This window comes from Rattus norvegicus, chromosome 5, assembly GCF_036323735.1.
Source record: "Rattus norvegicus strain BN/NHsdMcwi chromosome 5, GRCr8, whole genome shotgun sequence".
In the NCBI taxonomy this organism is placed as follows: domain Eukaryota; kingdom Metazoa; phylum Chordata; class Mammalia; order Rodentia; family Muridae; genus Rattus; species Rattus norvegicus.
The window spans coordinates 147,834,955-147,853,692 of NC_086023.1; the positions used below are offsets into that span (position 1 = coordinate 147,834,955).

General features: G+C 49.2%; 1 protein-coding gene across 1 annotated transcript; it reads right to left on the reverse strand.

The window, feature by feature from the left end:
• Positions 1-347: 347 nt before the first annotated feature.
• On the reverse strand, positions 348-12,438 carry Ldc1 (leucine decarboxylase 1). The gene is made up of 10 exons (XM_232777.9): positions 12,158-12,438; positions 10,830-11,003; positions 9,879-10,051; positions 8,825-8,959; positions 7,934-8,099; positions 6,838-6,985; positions 2,641-2,741; positions 1,721-1,938; positions 1,190-1,253; positions 348-742 (listed from the first exon to the last, which is right to left on the reverse strand). The coding sequence occupies exons 1-9, from the start codon at positions 12,389-12,391 to the stop codon at positions 1,229-1,231; spliced, it is 1,374 nt and encodes a 457-aa protein (XP_232777.5). The 5' UTR covers positions 12,392-12,438; the 3' UTR covers positions 348-742; positions 1,190-1,228.
• Positions 12,439-18,738: the final 6,300 nt, after the last annotated feature.

Genomic DNA, 18,738 nt, shown 5'->3' on the forward strand with positions numbered 1-18,738 from the left:
GATGGATGGATGGATGGATGATGGATAGGTGATAGATGGATGGATGGATGGATGATGGATGAATGATGGACAGAAGGATGGATGGATGGACAGATGGATGGATGAATGATGGATGAATGATGGACAGAAGGATGGATGGATGGATGGATGGATGGATGGACAGATGGATGGATGGGTGATGGATGAGTGATGGATGGATGATGGATGAATGATGGACAGATGGATGGATGGGTTATGGATGGATGGATGATGGATGGATGGATGATGGACAGATGGATGGATGATGGATGGCTGGATGGGTGATGGATGGATAGATGATGGATGGATGGATGATGGATGGATGATGGATGGATTATAGATGCATGGATGGATGGATGGATATAAATATTCATACTCCTAGATAACTACACCCACAGAACAAGCAGAACACACCAGCTCTTGCATCTAAATAGTTTTTATTCTCGCCAAAGCCCAATCATATCTGTAATTTGAAACTCCTTTGATAGATAGAGATTAATGTTTCTGCTCCTAAGTTGCAAGCTGTGGAGAGGCCAAATGAGCATCACACTGTCCTGAGGGCTGAGCCTTTCCCACATTCACAGGAAGGGTCTCCAGCCCACACTCTCCGCTGGATGTCTGACGGTGGGGGATTCTCTTCAGGTCAAGGATGCTGGAAGATTCCCTCAGAAGGTGGGAATGGGTTGTGACACAACTTAGTGGGTCTTGAAAGGCCTGGCAGAGACTGTGGGTCCAAGAAAGCCTCATTAGATGAGGTTTAGAACGCACACAGGTGGTAGTGGCTTTGCCCCTCTGGTCATTCCCCTGTCTCACTGCAAAAGGTCACCCTGAAGCACTCCTAGGTACCCTTTTGTTAGTGTACATCCTCAGGAGACACAGTCCTTTTTGAGATTAAGGTGCTTAGCTCATGTGTCAGCCAAAGCCTGACCCTCCTTGTCTCCCCCATTCTCCATGGGGATCTTACTGTCTAGGGAGATTGAGAGCCAGAGGGATGCCAAGCCAATCACCCAGGACAGTCATCTGGTTCCTCAAGCCTACTTAAGATAGATAACTGTTTCCGATGTGTTAAAGGCGGTCTCATCAGTACAGAAAAGGCCAGGCCTCATTTTCCCCAAGACCACCATCCCCATAGGCCTCTGACCATAAGCTTTCCCCAGTGGGCACCTCATACCAGGTATCTGTCTCCTTTCCAGTATGGCCATGTCTTGGCTTAAGGTACTGTCTCCAGTAGGCTCCTGTGGAAAAATTGCTACAGTTCAAGGGGTTCATAGGGCTCTTCTGGTGATGAATCCTAATGTGGGCAGAGCAAGGACCCCAGGGCAGGGGCTCATCTAAGGGATAATCCTGAGAACTGGGGAGCTATTGCAAAGCACCAGAGACGATGGAGTTTAGGCTATGGCATCAAAGGCTAGATGGGTCCATAGGCCGCTTGATTCTACCCCTGCTGAAGCAGTCACACCTCAGCTGGTACAGCTGCTCTGGAACCTCTGACATTTCTGAGGAGAGGCAAGACCCAGTCAACCATAAAGAGACCTCTGGCAAAGTGAGGTGAAACCCACTCAGCCCTGCTGGGGTCAAGGTGAAGGGCATGTTCCCTAGGCTCGGGCCTCCCAAGCTCAGTCAGCTACCAGATCACATTGCCAGGCCCAGAGCCTGGAGAAAGTCTCCCATGGCTGCCCTCTATACCCTTCCGCCTGGATACCTGAGTTGAGGGCTCATGGCATCATAGACAGTTGTGATTGGGAAGCCATTGAAGGTGGAACTCATGGTGCTACGGTAGGCACCCATGTCAGGGAAAACCAGCCAGTCACCCACATCCAGCTCTGGCAACTGAACCTCTGTTGAAAAGAGCCGGTCAAAGGCATCGCAGGTGGGGCCATAAAGAGTACAGGGGAAGAGATGGGGATCCGAGGGTAACTCCTGCAGGGAGAAAGAGGTGGGGTCAGAGAAGGAAGGGTCTCACCACATTGCTAGGACGTTAGACATGGCCCTGGGGGACATGTGGCCATACACCAGCAAGGACAATACCATTCCAGTACTGGGAACGGTGACGGAGTGGCTGTTCTGTGCCAGTGTTTAGGACATACACAAAGACCTTGCTGTCCTGGGCTCACAAGCACATCACACATGCATGCTGCGGACCCGAAGACCACGTCTCAGAGGCCTGGAATCACCCGGAGAGTTTTAATGATGAGCCCATGCTGGGTTCAACCTGAAGATTTACATCTATTTCTATGTATGAGGGCAAGGCCAGGCGGTGGAGACATTGACAGCTTCCCAAACGGCTCTGATGTGAGGAGGGCTTGGGAACCCACTACTCCCCAAGTCTCCTGCATCTCCAACATTCCAGAGTTCTAGAAGCACACACAGCCACAGCACACAGAGATGTGCATAGAATCACCCAGAGCTGATCACACCCGTGCAGCCTCCACAGACATGTGCTGGCACAGGCATGAATCACCAGGTGTGACCCAGGAAACACATCCAGGTGTGTACATGCACCTATGCCTAGCATGGCAACCTTCAGAGCATGGGTGACCTGAGACCTTGCACAGCATGGGTGACCTGAGACCCTGAATCTTCAGACAAAGGCTGCGCACAAGACACAGAGGACCCACTTACCTTTACCACTATGGGTATCCTGGGGACAGGATCCCTGAGAAAGATTCGGAAGGCACCATAATGGCCCTCATTGAGGTAGTATGCCAGCTTCCTGTGGCCTCCTGGGAACAGGGAGTGAACAGGTGAGGTGTGCTTGGCCAGGTATCCCTAATGAGTCCCATCTCCCTTGGCAGAGGTCCAGGCCCGCTGCTCAGTACTGCAGAACTCCTGCCTTGTCCTAAGGGTCTTCCCCAACTCCTCTCCTGCCATAACTCGGGCCTGTACTAGCCCTCTGCTTCCCACATAGTAACACTGAACAGCAAGAACTGGTATGAGATGATCTGCTTTAAGTTCCTCAAGTCAGGAAAAACTGAGTCTTGCCAGAAGTTCACAAGAGTAGGAAAATAGGCTAGGATTATCCCTGGGCACAGGTTTAAATCCTTGGTCTTGGTTCCTGAGCACCCACTGTGTGAGGCAGGACAGGAGTGAGCACCTACTGTGTGAGACAGGACAGGAACACTGGTGTTTATTTGATGTTTCACTTCGGCACATGCTAGTGTGTCCATTTCCTTCCTTTCAGGGATGCTCTTGTCCACTGCATTTCCTTCCTTCCTTCCTTCCTCCCTCCCTCCCTCCCTCACTCCCTTCCTTCCTTCCTTCCTTCCTTCCTTCCTTCCTTCCTTCCTTCCTTCCTCTCTAATTTACATGGTGTTGGTGGAGATTGAAGGCAGGGCCTTGCTTTTGCTAGGCAAGTGTGTTCTGACACTGAACTCTATCTGCAGACCTTGACTTTTTTTTTTAAAGATTTATTTGTTTATTATATATGGGTACACTGTAGCTATCTTCAGACACACCAGAAGAGGGCATCGGATCTCTTTACAGATGGTTGTGAGCCACCATGTGGTTGCTGGGAATTGAACTCAGGACCTCTGGAAGAGCAGTCGGTGAGGCATCTCTCCAGCCCCAGAATTTGACTTTTGAGAGAGACTCTTCTCACGTATCCCAGAATGGCACTGAAGTTTGTGATCCCCCTGCCTCAGCCTCCAGAGTCCTGGGATTGCAAGCATGTGCCACCACTCCCTGTTCTATTTTGTGCTCCTGTTTCTTTGTTTGAGACCAGATTCTCATAGCCCACACTGGCCTAGAGAGCACAGGTCTGTCTCGAACTCATGATTTATCTCCTTATCCTGAGTGCTGGCATTACAAGTGGAGACCAGGAGATCTGGTCTCTTTGATATTCTTGACACTGGAGTCTGGGCTCTGCAGACCCAGAGGAGTCTGACCTTCCCAGGCTAGCTACTCCCTAGAGGCAGTAATCATCTGCACAGATGGTCTCCCTCATGTACAGCCACCAGTCCAGAGACCAAGCAGCCAAACACTTCCTTTAAAATTCTTTTTAGGTTTATTTATTTCATTTGAATGAATGTTTTGCTTGCATGTGTGTCTGTACACAATCATGCAGTGCCCCACGGGGGACAGAAGAGGGCGCTGGAACTGAAGTTACAGATGGTTGTGAGCCACCATATGGGTACTAAGAAATGAGCACAAGTCCTCTGCAAAAGCAGCAAGGGCTCTAAACCGCTGAGCCATCTTTCCAGCTATCATTTCTTGAGCTATCCCTGTCCCAGTCACTTTCCTGGTGTTTGTCACCCAAGGATCAGAGACCACAGCCATCCTTATATTTCTGAGCCTGCAGAAATCACCCAAACCGGCCTGTCTTGCAAGCCCAACCTGGCCATTCCCTCCATAACAGAAGTAGAGTATGGTATCTTATGACTGTAATCCCAGCACTCAGGAAGCTGGGGTAGGAAGGTTGCCACAAGTTCAAGGCCAGGCTGGACTACATACAAAGTGAGGACCTGTCTAGTAATAATAATAATAATAATAATAATAATAATAATAATAATAGTAACCATAGGATATAGCTCAGTTGATAAAAGTATTTATCTAGGGGCTGGGGATTTAGCTCAGTGGTAGAGCGCTTACCTAGGAAGCGCAAGGCCCTGGGTTCGGTCCCCAGCTCCGAAAAAAAGAACCAAAAAAAAAAAAAAAGAGTATTTATCTAGAATACACAAAGCACTGGGTTTGATCCCAGCACCCCATAAATCCAGTCATGGTGGTACATACTCAGAACTAGGGAGGAAGAGGCAGGAGGATCAGAAGTTTAACGTCATTCTTAGCTACAGGGCTGTCGGGGGCATCATGGTCCTTGTGCCCACAGACCGCTAGGGAAACCAGGAATGTTAACCACCCATCGAGGTGTGTTTCCTCAGTGGTGGAAATAAAATTCGCTCCTTCCATCCAGAAAGCTGCTGGATATTGTTCTTGACCTAGTGACCTCTTGCTATCTACAGAGGCAGACCTCACCCAAATCCCCCAGAATGTCTATCACAGAATCTCTCTCCCTAGAACTTTATCTTTAGTTCTCAGTCAATAGAACCCACCCTTAGGGGACATGTCACGCATACTTTATGACCTCTATGCTATCTCGGGCAGAGACCACACCAGATCCTAGGTCTTAAAGCTATAGAACCCATCACGGTCACACACACTTTGTAAAGGAGTTTCTATGTGGCCACACCTTAAACTTTATCGTGTACCTAGAATTGGAATGATTGTTGCCTGGAAACCTTTTTTCTAAATGCGAAAACTGTGTTTAAATAAACCACCTAGAATCAAGACTCCCTGACGTTTGATCCAGGTTGACGTTGGCAATCGGAACAGAATTACACCCACAGAGACCCCCTCATGTGGCAAAGCCCAGGTCGGTCTAGACTACATGAGACCTATTTCCACGAGCAAACATCCCAGTGAAGACGCTGGCCTTCTTTTCCTTCTCCATCCATTTTGTGTGGATGATGCATGCCTCGACCCCTGACTCTAAGAAACTGTTTTTTTATCTGAGGCACGCCTCTGTGTGAGTGTATCTTCACAGCTAATTAGAACAAATCCTTAGGACAAACCCTGGATGTGCGGTGAAACTGTGTGCAACCGTGACAGCCCCTCCCTCTGAACACTCTGCCTCAGATAAGCACATGACAGCTTTCTCCCTCCATCCCACATGCTCTTGTTACCTGTCCTCCAGACACGACCGTCCACCGGCCTGCTTAGTTTGCCTTCATATTGCTCCCAAACCCGCATCGAGAATTTCAGTCAGATTCTCTGAACATCTAGACAGTCAGCTGCCACTTGGATGCTGACTCTGAGTACGGACTTTCTCTCTGATAGTTTCCTTCCCCACCCCACCAACCCCAGCCCCAATGGTACCTGGATCCATTCTGGGTTGAGTTAATCATGATGCTAGCTGAGAAGGGCACCTACCCTGGAGTCAGAAGGACCTGGGCCAACTGCTTTGCTAATGAGCTGTGCTGCCTTGGATGAGCCATAGCCCTCTCTGAGTCTCCATGTCTAAACGTATTCACTGAGGGCTACCCAAAGTTGTCTCACAAGATTGGTGAGCAGGTAAAAATATGTGTTTCAGCTGTCACTGATTTCTGCATATTGACAGCTCTTGCTTTTGTGGACAAAACAATCCCCCCAAATCCTTGTAATTATCTATGGCAGAGTGACTGAAGACCGGTGTGCTACACCCAGCATCCTCCAATGAGACACTTTATCTGAAGAGTAGAGGAGGGGATTAGGGTGACTGACAGATATTTGCATGCTAGTGTCACTCCATCCGGAAGATCAAAGAGTGCTAACCCAGTGGATGTAGACCTGGGAATATTCTTGATTTTTGCCATGAAAATATTTCTGGGTCATTCTCTGGGAACATGGCAACCCTACCTCCCTCCCACTCTCAGCCAAAGAACTCTCCTGGGAGACACGGTGATGAGTGTCAACAGCTACTGTCACCAGAGGATGTCAGCCTCAGGGATGCATCCAATCACAGCAAACAGCCCTGCGCTATCCATTGTGGAAACTCGTACTGTGTGGAACTGCCACCTGCTGCCCTCCGGGGTCTGTTCCTAATTGACTGGGTTTAGACAGTGGGTGTCTAGGGCTTCATAGACTGCACCTTGCAATTGCTCCCTCAGGGCAGGGTGGACTTACCTTGGTCTCCACCCTTTACCTCCCCTTCTTCTGGGCAACAGTAAACAGTGCACAGATAGAGCCAATCTGGTCCTACTTCCTGTAAGTACGCACCCAGGGCGTACCCCAAACCCACTGTTCAACCTCTCCCTGAGTCATGGGGACACTTGGACGGTGGCTACACACCTGGCTCCAGGGAGGCCTTCTTGGCTATGATGTTCACGGCAGCTGTACACACGGACTCTGCATAGAAGCGGCCAGGCTCCGCAATGACCTCGACACCGGTCCCCTCAGGGAAGTACTGTGCCAGGGCAGCGTTGACCACTCTCGCCATCTGTGTTGACAGATCTCATCTCTACTGTGCCCTGAGTCTAAGCAATTAACATGACCGCCCTCCCTTCCCTTTGTCCCTACTGTAGCCATGTGGAGAGGAGAAACAGGTAGAAATGAGGCTGGGAGAGGCCGAGGCACACAGCCAGTGTGGAGGCTCTGGCACCCTTAGGGATGTGACGCGTTGTGAATAATTGGTGCGTGGCCAGCGGAGACAGAATGTTTGCTGAAGCTCAGGGGTCACGAGTTCCTACTAGGCATAGCCAGAGCCAGCAGCTACCGTGTCTAAAGGAGGACACAGGTGCTGGGGAGATCGCTCAGTGGTATAACACTTACCCACCTCATGCCAGACTGGCGATGAAAAAGAAGGGGGGAGGATGGAAAGAAGAGGGATGGGGATGGGAGGGAGACAGGAGGGGAGGAGGAGGAAGAAGAAAAAAGAGGGAGGGGAAGGGTGAGGAAAAAGAAAAGGAAGAGGAAGTGGGGGAAGAAGAGGAAAAGGAGGAAGAGGAATATGAGGAGGATGAAGATGAAGAGGAGGAGGAAGATGAAGAGGAGAAAGAGGAGGAGGAGAAAGAGGAGGAGGAATAGGAGGAAAAGGAAGATGAAGAGGAGGAGGAAGGAGGAGGAAGAGGAAGAGGAGGAAGAAAAGGAGGAGAAAGAGGAGAAACAGGAAGAGGAGGAGGAAGCCATTGTTAGATGTAGCTCCTGATTTCGTATCAGAGCTGTGAGGCAACAGAAAGAAGCGCTATAGAAAGCAGGCACACACACTCAGACACGCTCACATGTAGTCAGTGAGGACGTGCACCAAAGGCAAACCCCAGTGCCAGCAAACAGACTCCCAGCTACACAGGGTTACTACGGACAAACAGGCACACACACTTGACCTCCCCACCCACCTCAAGCTTCTAGACCCAGACTGCTACTCGTGCCCTGGGGCCGTCCCTCTCACCTCCTCGAATTTGGCTTCAGAGCCCTCAATTCCTGGGAAGCCCCCACCAAGATCCAGGAGGCTCATTTGGTGGCCAGCCTTGCAGCCCATCTCAAACACACGATGGCAGTCAGCGATGGCCTGCCTGTAGCTCTGGGGTGTGTGGCAGTCGGAACCCACGTGGAAGCTGAGCGTGGCCATTGGTGTAGAAGACACACAGGTGAAGACTGAGGTCAGTGTGAGGGGAGATACACCGAGGAACACCCACCCACCCACGGGCTTCCAGACTTGGGCCAGCCAGTGCCAAGATGACACTGGCCCACTGGGCACCCACAGAAGTATGTGGCTTTGGTCACACCGTGTGTTCTCAGGGAGACACACATCCTATCAGGGCTCAGGACAGAGTGACATTTTCTCCCAGCTGCTCACCGCCCCTTCTGGAGATGGGTCTCCTGTTCAGTCTGCCCTGATTTTACTACTCCCCTGCCTCTGCCTCCCTGAGTGCTGGGATGACAGCTGTGTGTCCCCACACCCAGGGCTCAGAAATAATAAAACGAATGCACGTATTTAAGAGGAATGAAATGTAAAAATTTCAGGCAGAGACTGGATCTGGAACAGTGATTAGACCCCCAGGGGAAAAAAGGAAGTCAGCTACACCAATCCCGACTTCATTTAAAATTCCAATCTTTCTCATCACGGAGATTTTTACATTTGTTTTGATTTTTTAAATACTGTTTGAAAACGTTACATATCTGGAGTGTTAAGTCTCTTTGATGTTTACTTTGACTTTGTCCTCCAGGTCTCACACCCTCTAGGCTTTGAAAGAACAGAAAGCAGAGGTGTCCCTGAGAATCCTTGGCTGTCTAGGGACAGCCATAGAAATTAAGACAGGGAAAGCCAGTGCTCACTTACGAGGCCCCCACCACAGCCAACCCCAGCTCTCTGGCAACTTGGAGCAGGCGTCCACATGCCAACAAACGGGCTCCGAACTTGGTGTGCAGTGGGAAGGTGCTTCGACCACCCAGGGTCTGTATCCGGAGGATCAACCTGCAGGAGGAGAGAGGATGGCGGGGGTGCCCAGGAACCCCGAGACCCTCCAACCCTCCCACAACCCCGCCTAGTTCCTCCCTACTACTCAGCATAGAGAGCAAGGAGCAAGCACATACTGCTTACAGAATTCTGCCAGGCAAGTGCAAGTGGGATAGAATCCATCATTAAACTTTTCTGAAGAACCAGATGGGGTTGGAGAGATGGCTCAGCGGTTAAGAGCACCGACTGCTCCTCCAGAGATCCTGAGTTCAAATCCCAGCAACCACATGGTGGCTCACAACCATCTATAATGAAATCTGATGCCCTCTTCTGGTGTGTCTGAAGACAGCTACAGTGTACTTACATATAATAAATAAATAAATCTTTTTTTTAAAAAAGGGAAAAAAAGAACCAAAGGTATAGTCTGGGCAATGGCGGTGCATGCCTTTAATCCCACTATCCCAGTATTTAGGAGGCAGAGGCAGGTGGATTTCTGAGTTCGAGGCCAACCTGGTCTACAAAGTGAGTTTGGTCTACAAAGTGAGTTCCAAGACTGCCAGGGCTACCCTGTCTCAAAAAAAAAAAAAAAAAAAAGAGTATGGAAAAGAAAAAAAAACAAATAAAAGAATCAGAGATGTTACACAAGATATGGCTTATGGTCTATGATCTGAAATGTAAGCCTTGGTCTGTCTGACTCTCGTGTAAGTACTTTTTCTATGATATCATGTATGTCAGACCTTCTCATGCTGGGCTCTGTCCAGTGTCTATGCAGAAACAAGGTCTTCTTGACACTAGTGAGCTCCAGAGGAGGCATTGGACACTCTGACCAAACCCTGGTGCCTGCATCCAACACTCTTGAGGCCCAGAGGCTTTCTTGGGGCCACCTCTGTCGGGGTCCCTTGACCCACCGTTTCCAGTTGAGCCTCTGTCGTCTCACCTAGCCCCAGGGTGGTGCCGGGCCAGCTTAGTCAGCTCCTCCTCACTGTCAAAGGTCAGAAGCTGCACCCCACAGCGGGCTGCGTACTGGATGTGGGAGACGGCCTTGCAGGGATTGGCGAAGATGATTCGTGAGGGGGCCACGCCCAAGCCCAGCACCTGCTCCAGCTCCCCCTGGCATGGGTGAAAAGCCAGAGTTGGGGATGCCCGCTGCTCCCACCTTTCCTGACTCTTTGGGGGCAGGAACTTGAGCTAGTGGGGAATATCTTCCAGTGACCTCCTTGTGGGACCAGGTTCTTCGCAGAGAGAGTGTCAGGTCCCAAAGAAACCCTCAAATCTCTCAGCACCTGAGGCTCCTCCAGCACCTCTCACCTAGCCTCCTCCCCTAAACCTCTCCAAGCCAGGGGCTAGGTCTTGCTTTCCTTCCCCTGGAGTCTGACGCCCATACACCTCATTGGTTTGGCCACATGGTAAAGAGGGAGAAACTGAGGCTCAGAAAGGTGATTGGCTATGCCAGGAAGGGACCTGTTTTCTAGTTCAGGTGGTTTGGTCTTGTCACATAGCCGAGTACAAGGCCGACCATAGCAATCTACTCATTTATTCACTGAAAAGCATCTGAGGGGATGGGCTGTAGCATGGTTGGTAGCTTGCTTTTTGTAGCATGCACAAAGCCCTGGGTCCAATCCACACTGAGAAACTGTGTCTGGGAGGATCAGAGGTTCAAGGTCGTCCTTGACTACATAGTGAATTCTAACCTAGCCTGGACTACATTAGACCCAGTCTTAGAACAGATGAAAACCAGCAACAACATTAACAAAGTCTCGAGTCCTCAACCCTCCAGGCACCACCTTGGGGGGTCAGAGTCCCCTTTCCTGATCTCCTGACCATTGGCAGTATTCTCCAGAAAATCACAGGCCGTGGAGAGGTGATTGGCAGGCTGGCACTGGCTCACCTGGCTGGCACAGTCAAAGCCGGTGCCCAGGGCAGCCAAAACGAGCAGCAGGCTGGGCCTATTGTTACACTTGACCGCGTAGAAGGGCCAGACTCGGGGCAGGGCCTGGAGGAAGGTCTGATGTCGGCTGGCCAGCACATCCAAGTCAGCCACCATGAAGGGGTCTTGGTGGCCCTGTTAGGCAAGAACAAGAAAGGAGGATGACATGGTGGAGTGGGGTGGGGGGAAAGGAGGGTTAGATCCTTGAGGCCTCTCCAGTTTGTGACGGAATCATTACTCTTCCTCTGGTTTTCCTTTCCTCTCTCTCTCTCTCTCTCTCTCTCTCTCTCTCTCTCTCTCTCTCTCTTTCTATTTTTCGGAGCTGGGGACCGAACCCAGGGCCTTGCGCTTGCTAGGCAAGCGCTCTACCACCGAGCTAAATCCCCAACCCCTTCCTTTCCTCTCTTGACAATTCACATTGTTTTTCATTTGTTTGTTTGTTTAGACAAATTCTTACTTTGTAGCCCAGGCTTCCACTGTAGCCTCCTCAATGCTGGGATTACAAGTGTACACCACCACATCTAACTTGTTTCTTCTTTTTTAAGGCCAGGGAAAACAGGCTCAAGGGCATACAGCAAGAATATGACAAAGAGATGATTTGATTTTCTTTTTTCTTTTTTTCTCTCGTTTTTTTTTTGTTGTTGTTTTTGTTTGTTTTGTTGTTTTGTTTTGTTTTGTTTTGAGACAGGGTCTCTCTATGTAGCCCTAGCTGTCCTGGAACTTGCTATGTAGACCAGACTGCCCTTGAACAGACATCCACCTGCCTCTGCCTCCTGAGTGCTGAGATTAAAGGAGTGCACAGCAACTGTGCCTAGCAAAGGAAGGATTTGAACTCTGGTGTTTTTTTTTGTTTTTTTTTTAAAGATTTATTTATTTATTATATATAAGTACACTATAGCTGTCTTCAGATACACCAGAAGAGGGCATCAGATCCCATTACAGATGGTTGTGAGCCACCATGTGGTTGCTGGGAATTGAACTCATGACCTCTAGAAGAGCAGTCAGTGCTCTTAACCGCTGAGCCATCTCTCCACTCTGGTGTTTTTATGTCTTGAAGCAGAGGTGCAAGATGGCTTGGTTGAGGGTAAAACCCTGAGTGCTGGGGAAGGGAAGCTACGAGACCGGGAAGGGAAGCTTCGAGAACAGCAGAGCTCGCTGGCAGAACTTGCCCGGGCGAACTTGTCCTGGGAAAGCGAGGTCTGACGGCCTCCCAGTCTGAAATAGGAAGCCTTCTTGGGTACCAGTAGTGACCATTAACAGAAGGGGCTGGATTTACCCTCCCTCCTTACCGAGATGGACAAGTCCTGGATCTTCTTCAGGACCAGCTGCCGGGCAGATGTCTCCGGCCCCAGGGTGATGGGCTCTGATGGCCACAGGCTTTCTGTGACTCCCAGCGGCTCCCTCCTACCCTCAGAGGGGGTGGTCATCCCTGAGACTCTAGTTGAGATGTTTGCCATGCACAGTTCTGGCATCATAGAAAGGACAGTTTTGTGGACCCAGCCTCTTTCTTCCGTCCCTCGCATAGCGAGGATAACCAAGTCACGGAGGCTGGGTCCCACTGAACCCCATGAATTCCACCAAGTCCCTACTAACATTTTCAAGTTTTACAGAAGGCCACTAGTGGCATGTGGCCTTAACCACTGATTGCAGATGACAAGCAAGCCACAGCGACCACTGCCATAGAAGGGAGCGCGTGACTCCCTCCAGGCCACTTCCCACCTGCTCCCACTCAAGATGAGAAATGGAGACACAGTAGCGCAATAGAGTCCAACTCTAGATCAGTCACAGGAGAAGTGAGACCTGGGTCCCAGGGGGAAGAAAGGGACTTGCCTCAGGTAGGGTGGGTTCCCTGGAACAGCCAGAGATCCCTCAGACTAAAGTGGGGTCACCGGCAGCCACAGGGCTTCTGGCCCATAGTAGGGACTGTGTCCATGCCCCTTTCCCACATGACTCACCCTATGGCCATCATGACCTACTCCCCCAAATACAGTGCAGAGAGTCCGGGCTTCAGGGCAAGATTTGTGAGGAAATCCAGTCCCAACAAGATCTCAGGGTGCAGGAAGCCTACCTTCAGCCCAAACCATGCAGGATCACACCTTCCTTTTTTTTTTTTTCTTTTTTTTCGGAGGTGGGGACCGAACCCAGGGCCTTGTGCTTGCTAGGCAAGCGCTCTACCACTGAGCTAAATCCCCAACCCAGGATCACACCTTCCAAGGTGTGCACTGACAGATGTTCAGGGTGGATGGGGACACCTATGGAAAGAAAGCACTGGCCACCTTCAGAAGCAAGAGAGCCCAGAAACCTTTCCCCCACTTACCTTCTTCCCTAGAGGTATCCAGGTCACACCATAGAGCAGGTAGGCCTTGGTGTAGAATCAAAACCCCAAAACTCTAATAACAAATGGCCCTGCAGGCTGGAGCATGTGCTGGGCTCTCATGGCAACTCTTGCTGTCCGCTGCCTATTTAAGTGGGATGGTAAACCTGTCCATGTCACTCCATCTTGTCCCACCTACCTCTCCTAACCCTCTCTTCCGTGAGAGCCTCTAAGGCCTGTGACTTGAGGTCCCTCCCAGGATGGAACCACCACCTTGGGACAGGGCTAGCTCTAGGATGTCAGCTGCCACTTTTTGAAAGCTTGCACTCCACCTTCAAGCTAACCCAAGTAAGTCCAAACATTATTTCAACAGAGAATGGCTGAGGAATAAACCCATCCATCCATCATTTTATGCCCTCCCTTTCTGGACAGAGTGGGTACACCAGGGGCCAGTGATAGAAGGGTCCAGGTCTTCTTATCACAGGAAAACTAGAGACAATGTTTGGTCTCAACCCAGAAATGAACCTACTCATTAGCTTCTTCTTACATCCTGTCTCCTGCCTGCAGCCCTCCTGTGGTCCTCCTTCTGCAGGATAGATAGCAGGCAGAAAACCACTCTAAAAATGTGACGGTTGTATATGAGTTGACTGTTCTGAGCTTCAGTTTCTTTGTCTGTGAAATGGGACCCCAGGGGACAAGAGGATGAATGAGTCTGTGAAATAATAACCAGGCAGGGCCTTGGACCAACACTACTATCTAGATGCCAACTGCTGCAGAATGCCCAGACACACACACACACACACACACACACACACACACACACACACGTACATGCATACACATGCATGCATGCACACACATGCACACACACATGCATGCATACATACACAGGCACATATACACACATGCACACACACACACATGCACGCACGCACATGCACTCTTGAGGTCATAGAGCCTCCTGCACTGATTAAAGTGATAACAGAGGGAATCGTATGTTTTTCCCAACTCACAGAACCTGCCACCCTGTTAGGCTCATGGGAAAGAACGGAGGGGCCAAAGAGACCCTGAACAGGAGACTTCAGCCACTGCCCAGCAAGGCTCGCAGAGCACGCTCAGAATGGTAAAAAAGAAGATCTTGTGCCAATAAAATTAATGTGAAGCTGTTTGGGGAGCTCGATGTGATTTTATTTTATTCTATTTTATCTTATTTTAATGTTTGGTGTTTTGTCTATGTGGCAGGAGATCTAGTAGAATCATTATATCTCGGGTAAACGTTAGGATGAGTAGTTGTTCTCTAGAGGTGCTTTGACCTTGAAATCTTCATAGAAAGGGGCAGTTGTTCTGTTACCTGTGGAGCTGTTTCTCTGCAGGACCTTTACAGACTGTGCATGGCTTTGGTCACGAGATGGTCCAGGCACATGGAAGGTCTTGCATTATTGAGTCCTGCAAACTGCACACACAGTAAGGACTAAAGTTGCCTGGGTGTGATGTTTCCCTTCCGGAAACACATGGATTAGATTAGAGGTCTTGATATGAGGACTGTGTGTCCCAATCAATAAATATGCTATTGCATGGCTGTCGGAGAGTCAGTCCACAGAGGCTAGATCTCCCTGTTGTCAGCAAGGCCTTAACGCATCTTTGAGTTACCTTCTCTGATAGACCCAAGGGACTCCAACATGTAAGTCTACACTACATGCTTGGTTCCACAGAGGCCAGAAGAGGGCGCTAGATGCTCTGGAACCAGAATTAGAGCCGGTTGTGAGCCACCATGTGTGTAGATGGTGAGAATCGAACCTGGGTCCTCGGAAAGACCAGCCAATGCCCTTAAGAACTGAGCCATCTCTCCCGCCTCTAAATAGGGGTTTTAAACAAGTCATAAAACATACATGAGTTAGCAGAATGAAATCACATATTTACAGGTGATGACCTTTTAAGCTCACATATGACCAAATGGAGGGCATAGCAAAGGTTTGAGCATATCGGTTTATGAGTGACACAAATTCACAATTGCGAAGCCCAGTGCTTCTTACATCTGGAGATGTGGGACTCACTTCCCATATAGCTTTGACTTGATGTTGGCATGACTTAAGTAATGCCTTTGAGTTGAGGATGTATTATTTTGATACTTTAAGATGCCATGGCTTCTTGGCTTTTAGACTAAGAGTAAGTATAATATTGAATCCTTTTGTAAAAGATGTATTTAGTTAAATGTGTGTATATTTAGTTAAATGTGCATGTTTATTTATTTAAATGTGAGTTTGTCTTAGTACGTGTGTGTCTATGTGTGCACACCCATGAGCACGCACACGTATGAGCTTGGGTGTACATGGTTATACAGGTGTGAGGTTCTGTGCAGGTGAGGAAGCGGGAAGATGTTGGATCCCTTGGAGCTTTTGTGTACAGGGTGCCTGGCTTGAAGTCCAGTCCTCATGGTTGCACAGCAAACACTCTTCTGACTCAACTTTATTCCCCTAATCTAAATCTTAGACCTCAAAAGCGTTGGATGGTGACAGGTGCCTAATAGCAGCTGGCCAGCAGGTCCCCTTGGCCGTTAGACAGAGTCAGGGTGTTCCTGTGGGAGAGAGAGCTGGTGATCTTGAGCTGAGAGCCTCCAGCTCTTTCTTCTCCCATGAGAAGCCAAAGCTCTTAGGTCCCCGGGGACTCAGGAGTCCAAGCCAGGACAACAGGAGGAGCCTAGAGTGGGAGGCGGATGCTCAGTAGATCTAGGGAGGATTCCTAGTCACCAAGGCCTCCAGAGTTCCTCTACCAAGCCACAGTGAAGCTGAATAAAGCCTCCAGCTTCTGGTTCTAATCAGGAAGGTGAAAAGGCTCTCGTTTCCATGGAGACGCCATCCTCTCCCACCAGGTGACTATGGAAGAGCCTGTCTTTAGCTCTGCAGCTCTTCTGCTAGACCCTGGGCAGGTGCTTTGCCCCAAAGCCTCAGTTTCCTCCTCTGCCTGACAGGAGGGTCTTGAGGGTGGATTGGGATAGGATACAATGAGGTGAGAGGGGTTGGGATGAGGTGAGAGGGGATGGGATGAGGTGAGAGGGGATAGGGAGGAATAAGGAGGCAGAGAAGGGGACAAGGTGGGAGGAGATAAGATAAGATGGGTTGTAAGGACTTGAGGTAGGAAGGAAAGAGAGGAGAGAGAAGGGGATGGGGTGGAATGGTGGGGTGGCTATCTTAGGGTTTTACTGCTGTGAACAGACACCATAACCAAGGCAATTCTTATAAGGACAACATTTGATTGGGGCTGGCTTACAGGCTCAGAAGTTCAGTCCGTCATCATCAGGGCGGGAGCATGGCAGCATCCAAGGCAGACATGGTGAAGGCAGAGCTGAGAGTTCTACATTTTCATCTGAAGGTTGCTAACAGAACACAGACTTCCAGGCAGCTACAATTAGGGTCTCAAAGCCCACGCCCACAGTGACACACCTACTCTAACAGGGACATACTTTCTAATCATGCGACTCCTGGGCTGATACAAACCATCACAGGTGGGGTGGGATGGGATGGGATAGGTAGGGTTGGGTAGGGTGGGATGAGATGGGATGGGATGGGGTGGGACGGGTAGGGTGGGGTGGCTAATATTAATTTTCAGTTTAATAGGGTCTAGAATCACTGAAGAGACACCACTTGGGGTATGTTTGTGAGAGATTTTCTTGGTTAGGTTAACCGGGGTGGGAAAACTCCACCAGGATGTGGACAGCACCAGTCCATGTGCTGGGTTCTGAACTGAGTAAAAAGAAGGACGTGAGTTGAGCTCCAGTATCTCTGTCTCTGCTTCCTGACTATGGGTGTGATGTGACCTTCCGAGACTCCGGCGGCCATGATGGACTGAACTCCCAAACTGTGAGCCAAAGGAGACCTTCCTCCCTTAAGTTGTCACTGTCAGGCGTTTTCTCATGAGAAAAGTAGCTAATACGAAGGGGAGGAGAGGAGGTGACACGTCACGACATGTCACGACACGACGTGACAAAAGGACTCTCCTGTGAGGAGCTTAGTTAGTAACTAGGACAATGATGTCAATGGCAGCAGTGACAACAGCCTTGAAGAGCCACCAGCTCTTCTTTGTTGGAACTTTTCACTTCTTAGGTTTTATTTTACCTTTTGGGCTGTGGTCCTGGGAATCCCAGGGTCTCTCACATGCAAGCAGACGACTGTTGAGCTCACTTTCAGCCCTAAACTTTGATTTTTGAGTGGCACATAAATGATTATCCCTCATGTTAAATGGTTACTTTTCTTTGTGATAAGAACATTTTAAATGATCTCTTTTAGCTATTTTATTCTTTAACTTTTAGGTTTTTTTTCTATTCATTATTATGGTATGTTTGTGTGCATATATGTACATGTGTGTATATGTATGTGTAAAGTGTGTATATGTGTGTATGTGTATATGTGTGTATATGTGTGTGTATGTATATATGTATGCCATGTATGTTTATGTATGTGTGCGCGTGCACACACATGCACGTGTGTGCATGAGTGCAGGCATTCATGTGCCACAGCACACAGGAGCAGCTGGAGGATAACTTTCAGAACTAGATTCTCCACATACCCCATGGGCTTTAGAGATCAGACACAGGTCCTCGGGCTTGCACTGTAGGCATTTCTACCCATTGAACCATCTTGTCTGCCCTCTTCCAGCTGTTTAAAAGTACGTGGTTTAAAATATAGTCTATACTTTATGGCTGGGAGTGTAGCTCAACTGGGAGAGAAATTGCTGAGGTTCAATCCATGGAGCTGCATAAACCAAGCATGATGGTGCAGACCTTTAATCCCAGAACTCAGGAGGCAGAGGCAGGTGGAGCTCTGTGAGTTCGAGCCCCAGCTTGTTCTACAGAGTGAGTTCCAGGCTAGCCATGGATACACAGACAAACCCTGTCTCAAAACAAAACAAAACAACCCCCAGGAGTCGAAGAGCAGCCCAGACTGTGTAAAACCTCGTCTCAAACAGACAAACAAAAGCCCTGTGAAACCGTGTGGTAACAGAGCCCCAGATCATTTGCCTTCTGTTCCCCTGTGGTTAGCTCCTTGATTCCCAGCATCACCCGCCTTCTCACCCCGCCCCACCCTGTGCTGTCCACTCCATATCTCTGTGAGCATGACTCTTAGATTTCACATATAAGTGAGATCATATGATAGGCACTCCTCCAGACTTGGCTCATTTCACTGAGCAACACTCATCTGTTCACGCTGTTGCAATTGACAGAACTTTCCAGTGAAAATGCCCATGCTGTGAACACAAAACAGACTCTGGCTTTCTTGGGTTTGTTAGTTTTTGAAGGTTGGTTTGGTTTGTTTGCTTTTGGTAATTTTTGTCAGACTGGGTTTTTATTTTTGTTTCTTGTTTTGTTTTGAGAGAGAGAATACTACGAAGTTGGGTGGGTTGGGAGGAGTTGAAGAGGCAAAGGGTAGAATCAAAATGAATTTTGGGGGGGAATCTTTTAATGTAAATAAGTAAATAAGCAAACAAATGAACAGTGTATGTGTTGCGTGCATGTTTGCATGTATATGTGTGCATTATATGGAAGTCTGAAGCTGACGTCAA

Coding starts and splice junctions, on each gene's coding strand:
- Ldc1 (XM_232777.9), bottom strand. CDS start 12,391: ATGCGAGGGACGGAAGAAAGAGGCTGGGTCCACAAAACTGTCCTTTCT. Junction 8,960..9,878: donor CGGCACCACCCTGGGGCTAG/GTGAGACGACAG, acceptor CTCCTCCTGCAG/GTTGATCCTCCGGATACAGA. Junction 1,254..1,720: donor GCCATGAGCCCTCAACTCAG/GTATCCAGGCGG, acceptor ATTTTTCCACAG/GAGCCTACTGGAGACAGTAC.